Below are 12,246 nucleotides of genomic sequence, written 5' to 3'. Positions count from 1 at the left end.
CGGCGTGGGTTAGACTTGTGCATGTTGATTAGTGCAGAAAAGTAGGCTTGTTTAGCTTGCGAGAGGGCAGAGTTGAAACAGGATAGCATAAATTTGTAGTGAAGGAAGTCTGCGAGAGTGTGAGACTTCCTCCAGAGGCGTTCAGAGGAACGAGTGGAGGAACGCAGCATGCGCGTGTGGGAATTTAGCCAGGGTCTAGGGTTAGAAGGGCGAGGGCGGCAGAGAGAAAGCGGGGCATGTAGATCAAGAGACGAGGACAAGACAGAGTTGTACTTTCTGACCAGGTTGTCAGGGTCTGTAGCAGAGCTGAGAGAGGAGAGGGAGGAGTGTAAAGTGGACTCAAAGTCAGGTAAGTGAATAGAGCGCAGGTTTCTGCAGAACCGGGGTGTAGATGGAGGTGGAGAAGGGGAGAAGCGAGATAAAGAGAATGAGATGAGATGATGGTCAGAGAGGAAAAGGGGAAATGGAGAAATCAGAGAGAGAGAAGTTTTTAGTGAAAACCAGGTCTAAGTAGTGGCCATCCTTGTGGGTGCTGGCTGCAGTCCACTGTTGAAGGCCAAAAGAAGAGGTAAGAGAAAGAAAGCGGGAAGCCCAAGAGAGAGAGGGGTCATCAATGTGGCAATTGAAGTCCCCAAGGAGAAGAACAGGGGAGTCTGAGGAGAGAAAGAAAGAGAGCCAGGATTCAAAGTGAGAGAGAAAGGCAGAAGGGGGATGAGTAGAGGTAGGTGGGCGATAGATGACCGCCACATGAACAGGGAGAGGAGAGAAGATCTGGACAGTGTGAGCCTCAAAGGAGGGAAAAGCAAGAGAGGGGGGAATAGGAAGGGTTCGGTAACGGCAGACAGAGGAGAGCAGGAGCCCCACGCCTCCACCCCTGCCATCAGGGCGCGGAGTGTGGGAGAAGGAAAGGCCACCGTAGGAGAGGGAAGCTTCCAGAGCAGAGTCAGACTGAGTGAGCCAGGTCTCAGTTATAGCAAAGAGAAGCAGGGAGTGAGAGAGAAAGAAGTCATGTACAGAGAGGAACTTGTTAGAGAGGGAGCGAGCATTCCAAAGGGCACAGGAGAAAGGGAGAGAGGAGGGAGGGTGGCAGGGGATGGGTATGAGGTTGGAGGGGTTGACACCAGAAGGAGTAGAAGTTGCATGTGGGAGGCGAGGACGAGAGCAAGTTGAAATAAGACAGGGACCAGGATTGGGAGAGATATCCCCAGAAGCAAGGAGGAGAAGCATGGATAGAAAGAGGATGTGTGAGGAGGATTTGTAGGGGTGTTTTTTAGTGCAGGGGAAATAGCTGTGTGGTGTCAGAGGACGCAGGTAAGAAAGGAGTTCATGTGAACTGAGAAGTGGGGAAGGAAGGAGAGATGGAGATATATGAATAGAGTTTGAGACATACTGAGGCTGGTAAAAAGAAGTGCATAATTTGAGAAGAAGTGAAGTCACAGCAAATATAAATGGTAAAGGCAGCATCACAGCAGTAATGATGCAGTCTGGTATTGATGATATCCTCCTTTCCAGCGTAGTTCAAATGCAGGAATCAGGGCCAGATAGGGTGTCCACTTCTTCCTCACTTCTTTTGTCCTTCCTTTTAAACTTCAGTTGTTCAATAGTCATGCCACTTATAATGGGCTACTTGGATATGGGCTGCAAGCAGACTAGCTGTTCTTACTGGGTTTATATAGGCCTAAAAAGTCACCTGACAATTTTGTTCTGTCTGTTTAATTAGCACATCTGAGGCACATTCAAACAAATGGTTTTCTACACAGGGTGTTCCCTGCCTAGGTGGCAACACTTAATTTGATTAGGGGTAGACAGAAAACAGCATTCAGATATGGATTTTACCTAGCATTGGATCACTTGCATATACTAATACACACAGCAGAGGATTTAGAGATGGATTTTACCTAGCATTGGATCACTTGCATATACTATATAATACACACAGCAGAGGATTTAGAGATGGATTTTACCTAGCATTGGATCACTTGCATATACTATATAATACACACAGCAGAGGATTTAGAGATGGATTTTACCTAGCATTGGATCACTTGCATATACTATATAATACACACAGCAGAGGATTTAGAGATGGATTTTACCTAGCATTGGATCACTTGCATATACTATATAATACACACAGCAGATTTCTTATAGAATGCAGAGGCCACAGATTGGTGCACTTCAGGGAAATCATATATGCCATATATCATTGTTGAATCCTTATATTATTATACAATTTAAAACAGTTGTAATGAATATAACAATTGTTCTGTTTACATCTGCTCTTAGGGGCTGCCCTCCTCCTTATCAATCTTCGCAAAGCTATGCCAGTGTTTAAACAAATAACATGGGGTTTATTTAACAAAGTCTTCCAGCAGGACAGAAGGGGAAAATGCTGCACAAGATTCATGAAAGACAAAATTCCCATTTTCAATGTGATGGTTTTATTTTAAAAATCTAGCATTGATTTTTGCACTGCTTCGTGTACCAGTTTTGCAGTTGAAACATAACTAATAAGTCCCAAACTGCTATGTGAAAGGGATGAGAAATGGGTGTTGGTGACACAGAACAAAACATCAGCTCATATTAAGAATCTTATTTTGTACCAATTATCAGTTATTCTATACCACGTGGCTGCACCCGATTGTGAGACTCAGTGGTTTCCTTCAGTGTCTGGTGCACTTGGCACAGATTTGTATTATCATTTTGATCCTGTGTGAGCATGTAGTGAAGTGTCTGCACTTATTGGGCATGCCAGCAGACGTCAGAGCACAAACACCATCCTCAGAAGTGATATAAAAATAAAAAACAATGGTGCAATCCAGCAAAGTACTTGTAGGATGGTAAGAGGGATGGATGTATCTCACTCACAATCTAACAGATTAAGCGTGTTGAATAATTAGCTGGTATGGGGAAGCGTTCTTTACAATCCGATGCTTCTCCGTGATCCAATATGGGATTCCATTAAGAAGAACAAAGAAAGCCACATTGTGTAAAATAATTTATGGTAAACTTAATGGGTAAAACGATATGTAAACTCACAAAACTGCAGTTTAGAAGAGCATTTGGACCACAAGTGGGGTTAGAAGTGAAAAAACGCTGATCAAGCTCACCTGAGAGAAACGCGTAGAGCTATCTTTGCTTACTCCTGCGGACTTGTCCTGGACTCGTTCTGGCTGTTTGAGTATTGGAGGGAATCCCTGTGCACCCATGCGCTCTCTGCGCTCTCTGCGCTCTCTGCGCTCTATGCGCTCTCTGCGGAGTTTCAGAATAACCTGTGATGTCACAGCTACACCGAGAGAGACTGAAACAGGAGACCGCAAGGAGAATGCTTTTGCTTCCAATGCCTCTTGTGGACTGTCATGGTAACTTGATGACAAAATATAATTTACACCAAAAATACCTGGGTTGAACTGAACACCGCTGAGATATGATCAAATATAATTTATTCCTTGAAAAAGGTGAACACACAAGATATACAAATAACAAACAAAATATAGACACTTACTTAAGATGGAATGATGAAACAGTCAAATCTGGACTGGCAGTTCATACAGCAATCTTGAAAATCACAAAAGACAATAGCCATAGGCTGAGCCTTGTTTATATAACAATTATTTCCCATTGAACACAACCTAAACCCAGCCCCTCTCATAAATCAGTGGTGAGGTTGACAGTCTTCCCCAGAGTAAAACTCCTCCCACCCAAGGACATTTAAAAACTGCTTTTCCTATCTAAATAACTTCATAACTTCAGTTCAGAAGTACTTACTGGCACGCGAGACATATTAATACATTCTGGCACGCATTACTACTAAAATTAAGAGAGATATTAACATCTGTCTCTTAGTACCTGCTAGACATCATGTGTCTGTAATCCTTATGTGCAAATCGGTCCCACGAATACACACATGTAGCTTTTAGCACATTCAGCCGAGGACATCTCATAATATTCTTATATTTAATAAGGTCACTCATTCTGATATCTCCTTGTGTAACCGCACCCCTGGCCCCCATAACCCCTTGTCAAGAAATCCTTTGAAGCTGGGCCTCGTGTGTAGCGAACATTTGTCACAGGTGCTATATTTCACACCCAATGCTCCAGACCTGGGTCCTAGCTGTCTCTACCAGCAATATACCCTTGGCCTGCCAATTAGGTATTAACATACTGTACACTAAACCCCCTCTGTACTTTTCACACCCAACTTCAATCAAACCTGTTGAAGCCCAGATATTTCTGAAAAGATACCACACATATTTGTATTTTCCTAAACTGTAGCTTATTAACCCCTTAAGCCTCCCGCATCAATCCCAGTGTATGTGTTGGTGAAAACACTGGAACAGAAACAATACATTTTTACAGGGGAATATACATTAGGATGCTGAAGCAAGGTAAAAACACATTACTGGACCACAGTCCAGTTAACCCCTTGCTTCCCAGGTGAGATTAGGGGGTGGCCAAATGGGGTGTAACCCCTTTAATCCCGGGCCAAAACCCCTCTACCATGACATGGACCAAATATGCTTTTAAACTGCAGTTTTGTGAGTTTATATCTCTTTTTACTCTTAAGTTTACCATAAATAGTTTTTCACAATGTGGTTTTCTTTGTTCTTCTTAATGGTATCCAGTATTGGATCATGGAAACACATTTGAGTTGAAAAAACGCTTTGCCAACCAGCTAATTATTCAACACGCTTTATTTAGTCTGTTAGATTGGGAGTAAGATACATCTATTCCTTTTACGATCCTACAAATACCTTGCTGTATTACACCATTGAGTTTTATTTTCATATCACATTTGAGGACACTGTTTACGCTCTGACGTCTGCTGGTATTTTTCTGTGGCGGATTTGAGAGAATCCCCTTTGAATGATCAGCACCAGTTCCTCTCAAACTATGTACAGCTCAACCCCGTTATAACGCGATCCGTTACAACGCGAATCCGCTTATAACGCGATGCAAGCATGGCTCCCAATTTTCGTAGCTATGAATACTTTACAAAACGATTATTGGTATCTTAAATACTTTATTGTACAATGCATACATTTGTACATTATTTCTAATGCGATCAGCTTATAACGCGATGTGATTCTTTGGACCCCAAGCACAGCGTTATAAGGGGGTTGCGCTGTATTTGTTTTTTTACACTGGCACTGATTTTTGATATCTATACTCAACGTGTTCACCGTGTTTATTCACCATATTGCTTTTATTTTTTTCATATATTAAAGTGTTTATTTGTGCCTGAATCTACTTTTCCACTTATTTACCATGAGAATGTATTTTTCCATACTACCTATAAATTTTTTACGAACTGTTCCGAAATGTTTACCAGTCCTTTGTCCATAACCATGAAGTCAGTCTAAAGTTAGAAACACAGAATGCTAGAAACCCTTTAACATATAGTACTGGATATGGTTTCTTAGAAATTAATAACGGTGTTTTCTCTATGTTTTTCAGCTGGACATACACATGCGTAGATTTGCTAAGCCTCATAAAATCCACGTATAGTGGGGAAAAGTATTATGTGAAGAGGATTCGTTTACAAAAATACAATGCAGTTAAAAACTTCTACATTGATGTACTTTACATTGGACAGATTGCTATGACTGACAATCTCAATGGTATGTATATCTTTATTTATAGAGTGCCCACAGTGTACTTAGCACTTTACAAAAGAGACAAAAAAACAGTACAGAGAATTATAATACAATAGTGCAATGAAGTCAGACAATAGAAAAGGAAATCCCTGCCCCATAGAGCTTACAATCTAAGTGGTATGTTGGGAGACTTACAGAGACAGCAGGTGAGGGAATATGGCAGTGCTTGGCCACAATGGTTGGTAGGAGCGACTGTGGGTGTGGGACAGTGGCCATGTGTCCAGGCTATAGAAATGCTTAATTTGAAAGGTGAGTTTTAAGGTTTGTCTTAGTGGGAGGGTGCGTGACATATACAGTACAGAGTATAAGGGAGTTCCACAGGTAAGGGGCAGTGAGGGAGAAGGGTTGAGGCGAGAGAGATCAATACAGGTAAAAAGGACGGAGAGGAGACAGTTATGGGTACAACGCATGAGACGAGCAGGGCATAACGAGAGATCAAAGCTGAGAGAGAGATTTAAGGAAGAGATGAGCGGATACTGCTTTGGGAGAAAGTGAAATTATTCAAGCAGCAGAATTTTGGATAGATTGCTAAGGAGAAAGTTGTGAGGCAAGGAGGCCTGTTAGCGGTATGTTACAGTAATCCAGACAGCAGAGGATAAGGGCACGCATTACAGGTTTAGCGTAGATTGACAGAGGAAAGGGGGGATCTTGGCAATGTTACCTTGTTTTCTATATCTTTCATGTTACAGTAGGTGAACTTGCAAGAAGAGAGCCAGCGTTGGCAAAACAAGGAGTAATGATTAGCAATGTTGAAGTGACTCGCATGTCAAATGGATCGGCAACAAATAATCAATATGCCATTACCATCACTCCATATAATTGTGGTTATAATTTGCCACTATTTTCAGTTGGCTTTGCAGAGGTGAGTAAAGACTCAGTTGCTAAACATTCTGACCTAATTCAGTAAAAATAAATACATTTGAGTTAATATCGCAGGTGCTATAAAAAAAAAAAAGGAACAAGCTTCTTTCCCATATCACTTTGTTCACTAACATTTCTATATTTGCGCTAATTACATAATCATGATAATAATTAGCATGTAAATTGATGTTACACCTTGCAAATAATGTTGGGGTACATATAATGCTAAAGATAAAATTTGGTTAACATCTTATTGGAGGGGTATTAAATAGGATTTGTTAGAAAACCCTATGGCCCAAAATAATGTAACCGCTTTGATGCAAAGGAATACGTTCAGGCACCAAAAGTGTTAACACACAACATACTGTAACCACACGGCAAATAAAACACAAAGCGCATAACATCCATACGTGCCAATATTAAGCGTTTTGTAGCCTAAGGGGATTGAAAATTACTAGTTTTCTACTAATGGGTTAATATATTAATATGTTATACAATGGTAATACTATGTATGTGTATGCCCTATTCTAGGTGGGCCAGTGTTATCTTACCTCTGCATATAGTGGCCATTATATACTTAGGGAATATAGGCGTAATCACAGCCTGGTGTAAGGGACACCACTTGTCAATGTTTTTTAATAGTAACCCGACATCACCAGGTATCAGACTTTAGTGAAGTCGAACCTGAGAATTAATGTGAATTACTCAATTAAATGCTCGCCTATCTGTTTGCCATTAAACTTAAAATCACAAATATGAAATTGACAAAAATTCTCTATTCCAGCATTATTTTATGTAATAATACTCTTATCAATTAGGCAATAAAAATAACAACATTTTCTTCGTATTAATGCACATTTCATGCAGTATAGTAGTCTAGTGAATCTAGCACTAGTGGGGTGTATGCATCACTGATTCAGAAAAGTGTTCTTTGCTTCCTACAATGTAACCTTTGCATTCCTTCTTGTGGCTCCATCATATCTTATGCAATCATGTAGAAAAGTAGAATTTAACCTTTACACTGCCGCTGGACTTCTGGCACTTCCGGCGATGTGACCACTCCAGGAGTGATCACATGACCAGGCCCCCAAATTAGGGAAACTGAAGTGGAGGGGTCTCCATGTCTATTCCAAATGGGCTGGCAGCAACCCTAGGAAACGAGGGGGTTCTAGCTTGCCAGGGCCCAATGCCGCTCCAGGTACGTTATAAGGGAACACTAAAGATGAATACTTGGGGGTTGTTCACAGAAGTGTCCCAGCTGCAAAACAGGATTAGATGAGTGCAAAATGATTGTATTAGATAGATTAAAGGGAAAAAGAATCGATTTCAAAATTTTCTCTTTTCTTTGGTAAATATGGTGCTGTTTTTTGCACTTGTTTTGCTCCAGTTTGAGACTGGGAGACTTTAGTGAATAGACCACTTTGTGTGGTAATATACAGTAGGCATTGTTCACTCCTATTGATAGTTCAAAAACATCAAGCAAATGAGTGCAAAGGGCTTTAATACATTGTCAATAAAAAATGCAGGATGCAAATCCACTGTTTACTTTTATACGTAATGTACATCTACACAAGGGAACTGGGATTAGGGGTGGGGGGTGCTGCAGCTCCCCTTGGTTTATATATAATGTAACTGATTTTGTATGTACAGCTCCCCCAACCATAAAAATGATCCTGCAATCCTGCATGTTCAACTAAATAATTACACTACACTTACACAAAATAAAGGCACAGTATGAACCTCCTGACCTTCATTAAATACCAAGCATGGCTGCGGGGGGTATCATGACCGGGGGGGCTGACCATCCCCTCGCTGGCCCTCCCTCCCCAGCACAGGGGGGGGAAGGCAATAAGGGGCCTTTTTAAGGCCAGGTTGGCGGGCAGCACGGCCTCTTTGCTATGAGCCTCCTGACCTTCATTAAATAACATGCACATTCTTGGTACAGTACTAATGTTATATTATTTTGACATAATTTTTCTGTGCCATCTTTCTTATTAAAAGGACATTGAAAACAGCACTGGAGGTACAGCAACCTACAGAGCGACTACGTGGCCACAAGATTCAATAGTCCGAATAGATCGAAAACAGGCAGCTTCTCCTCCCTTGGGTGGCATATTCAGTATTCACGCTCGTGGAAAAGATATCAAAGGTACTAGGTGTTCAGTGCAAGCTCAGAGGTTGGGCAGTTACAAAGCCAGTGGTGTGCAATGTGTACTCAGGCCCTTCCATACATTGGTCTAGAAAAAGAAGGTGCAAACAGAGCTACTGCTCAATCGGCCTACAGCTCACGCTATTAAGAATCACACTGCCGCAATGAATTCTGGGCCGTGAGATTACCTATCTCGGTGGTAATTGGCAGTGAGAGCCCCAAGATTGTGCAATTCGCACCCCAGAATTAATGGTGTCACCCCGTGATTCTGACACCACACTTTTTTAATTTGGCTGCTGGTAGTGAAGCACGGTGACTAAAGCAGCAAGGGCTTGAAGAATTGTCTTATTGTGCCTTGCCAAGTTAATCTACACATGTAGCAAGCCTTACTGTCCTCGGGTTTAAAGGTAAGGTGTTAAAAGTGTTTGAAGCCAGGGGACAGTGTCCCAAGTCCCCTGGCTTCAAACACTTTTAACACCCTACCTTATCTACAGTATATATCTGTGGTTTTTTTTTTCCCTCTCTCTACACTGTTTTAGCCATTGAATCCTTTGTATATCAGTATTGCTTGACCTGAAGAAGAGAGGAGAACTCTCGAAAGCTTGTCCTATGACATAAATTGTTAGTCCAATAAAAAAGGTATCACCTAATACTGAAGAACTCAGTTATTCTGCACTATCACAACTGGACTAACATGGCTATTTTATGTTTTATATATTATACTCTGCTAAAAGGGATTTTCAAATACAGGCATATTTTGGTTGACAAACTAGGCAATTAGCCTTAGATTTTTTAGAGACAAAGCATAACCATAAAAATATTGAGCCGGAATATCCTGAAATCCTCTCATTACAATCATTAGCTGATATATATATATATATATAGAGTATAATTCCCCACTTGTATATATGTCTCCAGATGCTTACTGTAGGTGTAGCAAGGGGGTGCCTGGTATTTAAATAGCTTGTGATGACTTAATTACAGTCCAGCCATTAACATGTTGCTGTCTAAGGCTGTAATGTGAGCATATACGCTTCCCTTACTGACATGCTGACCGGAGCGCTCAATGAGAGCTTACAATGATGAAGCTGGGAACCTATCTCATAACCACTACCTGCGCACGCAAACGTTAAGGTGCCAAGTATCCACTGTTATTCTAGCAGGTTGAAGTTAAGTAATAAGAATAAGGATATCCCGCATATCATAGGGAGACCGCGTCCTTCAAGAACGCTGAAGTAATATCCCCTGATAATGTCAGATTTCAGCATCCCTGCAGGACGCGGTCTCCCTCGGATATGTGGCTTTATACCAAAGTATACATTTATACCAAAGGGATTCATACAGGAGTGCACCCACCCAAAAGGATTTTTTCCTCTCTCTTTCCTCTATATGTGTTGACTACTGTAGCTAGGTATAGACCCAGCTTAGTTTTGAAAATTGTGGTAGCATTAATTGACAGGAATATAAACCAGGGAATGACTACAAAATCGCTTACATTATCTTGCAGGTCTTCGGGCTGACATCTCAAATGCTGATTTACAGTACGCCTTGCAGTCCATCCCAGAAATGGGGCAGGTTTCTGTCTTGCAAAGATATGGAAGCTGCACTGGATACTCATGGAAAATCAAATGGTTAACTGCCAGTGGCAACCAACCTCTATTACAAGTATAAGTATTTTCTTTAATATGTACCATTCTCTGTCTTTTGTTTCACATCAATTGCCTTTCCACTTTTCATTATTTATTCGGCAGTATTTTTTTTTCATAACAGGATCTGCCAATTTCTGCAGCAGAAGTGCAATTATTGCATCAATGATATGATGTACCATGATTTTGTGGATGTTTCTAACTAAATGTATTTCCTTTCGTATGTACAGATTAATGGCTCCGCCATTACTGGGGTGAATGCACAAATATCAGCAAAGAAAGTTACCGAAGGTGGGCTGTTTCGTCAGCGCCTCCAAGGAGACCTTGTGCGAACATTACACAAGCAACCACAGGTACGGTATTCACTGCAATTATATTCCACATTTACACTTTCAAACATGAAAACCATTTTAGAAAGTGTATTTTGTCAGTTTATGAAGATCATATTTACACGTTAGATAGATTTGGTTCGGTCTTGCAGTTATTGGTTTGCTACAGTGATAAAAATCATATTACTAAACAATAATAATAATAACAATATTACTAAATAATAATAATAACAATATTACCAAATAATAACAATGCTAATAATAACAACAGGAAATCTAATGGTTTGGCAAATTTATTAATTAATTATATACTTATAAGCAAATAAAAATATCACTCGTGAGCACATTCACATGTCTCAGACAGGTCTGCAAACCTGCCTTTCACCATTATCTCTTAGCATACAATGCTTCCACTGCCCAGGATTCTGGGAAATTACATGCAAATGATTACACTGGGTCACCTTTTACTTCAAGTCCATTTGACTTACAGAAAATTAAATTAGCTTTTTTGAAGCAGTAAGTTACTGTATTTCGTGTGTATAATATATATATATATATATACATATATATATATATATATACACACACACACACACACACGCGCGGGCCCCGGTAATGTGGCGGGTTCCGTTCTATGGTCCCGCCTCAAATCGAAAATCGCCGGAAATCGGAACCGGCGATTTTCTGCGCCTGTGCAGGCCGGCAATTTCCCCTTCTGCTCATGTGCAACCTCCGTTCTGTGCAAGCGCGACCATCGTTCTGCGTATGCACGACCTTTGCACCCCCCGTTCTGTGCATGCACGACCTGGGCAGCCCCTGTTCTGCGCATGTGCAGACATGGCGGCCCCCTTCCTGGTACCGCTGTATGAGCGGAATGCCAAAATGCGGGGCTCGTGTGTGTGTGTGTGTGTGTATATATATATGCAAATGAGCGCACAGTGCCACATTTTGCTTCAAATCCATATGACATGGACCCCTATAAGCTTATGCCTGCTGCATTACACAGCTTTAAAGCACAGTCTGGGTTAAGATGCATAGCCTGTAAACCTACCCACAGACAGCTGTTTTGACATATAGGGTCTCATCAGTGTGAGGCTGGTTACACTGGCTTTGCAATTTGAAGCAAGGGATAGGTTTCACCATACTAAGTTAAGTTATGGTGGGTAAAAAAAGTGACAAAAACCCTCCACAGTAAAGCATATAGCAAATGGAAATATTACTGTGTGCTCATTTGCATGTCTTCGACAGGTCTGCAACCCCGCCTTTCACCATTATCACCCAGCATACAGTGTATACCATTTTAAGTTATGGTGGGTGAAAAGGCAACAAGAAACCTCCACCATATAGCATATAGCAAAGGTGACACTTGTGCTCATTTGCATGTAATTTCCCAGAATCCCTAGCTGCAGTGGAAGCACTGTATGCTAGGTGATAATGGTAAAAGGAAGGGTTGCAGACCTGTCTAAAACATGTGAATGTGCTCCCAAGTGATCTTTTTATTTGCTATTTGACACACACCCACACCCACACACACCCACCATGAACTAGTATTACAAAAATGGACAGACTTTTAGCATTAGTTTGGTTCATAAAAAGTGCCATAC

The 12,246-nt window shown here is 41.1% G+C and overlaps 1 protein-coding gene across 4 annotated transcripts in view; it reads left to right on the top strand.

Moving 5' to 3' along the window:
* PKHD1L1 (PKHD1 like 1) overlaps nucleotides 1-12,246 on the top strand; it is a 210,357-nt gene that overhangs the window by 82,409 nt on the left and 115,702 nt on the right. For all 4 annotated transcript variants that reach the window (XM_075582424.1, XM_075582423.1, XM_075582425.1 and 1 more), the window contains 5 exons: nucleotides 5,458-5,621; nucleotides 6,347-6,519; nucleotides 8,520-8,667; nucleotides 10,175-10,332; nucleotides 10,544-10,666. In XM_075582424.1, coding sequence (XP_075438539.1) covers nucleotides 5,458-5,621; nucleotides 6,347-6,519; nucleotides 8,520-8,667; nucleotides 10,175-10,332; nucleotides 10,544-10,666 — 766 coding nt within the window. The remainder of the gene's footprint in view (nucleotides 1-5,457; nucleotides 5,622-6,346; nucleotides 6,520-8,519; nucleotides 8,668-10,174; nucleotides 10,333-10,543; nucleotides 10,667-12,246) is intronic.

Source organism: Ascaphus truei, chromosome 2, assembly GCF_040206685.1.
Source record: "Ascaphus truei isolate aAscTru1 chromosome 2, aAscTru1.hap1, whole genome shotgun sequence".
NCBI lineage: Eukaryota > Metazoa > Chordata > Amphibia > Anura > Ascaphidae > Ascaphus > Ascaphus truei.
The sequence above is the reverse complement of the archived record's forward strand: the minus strand, read 5'-3'. Positions and strand labels throughout refer to the sequence as shown.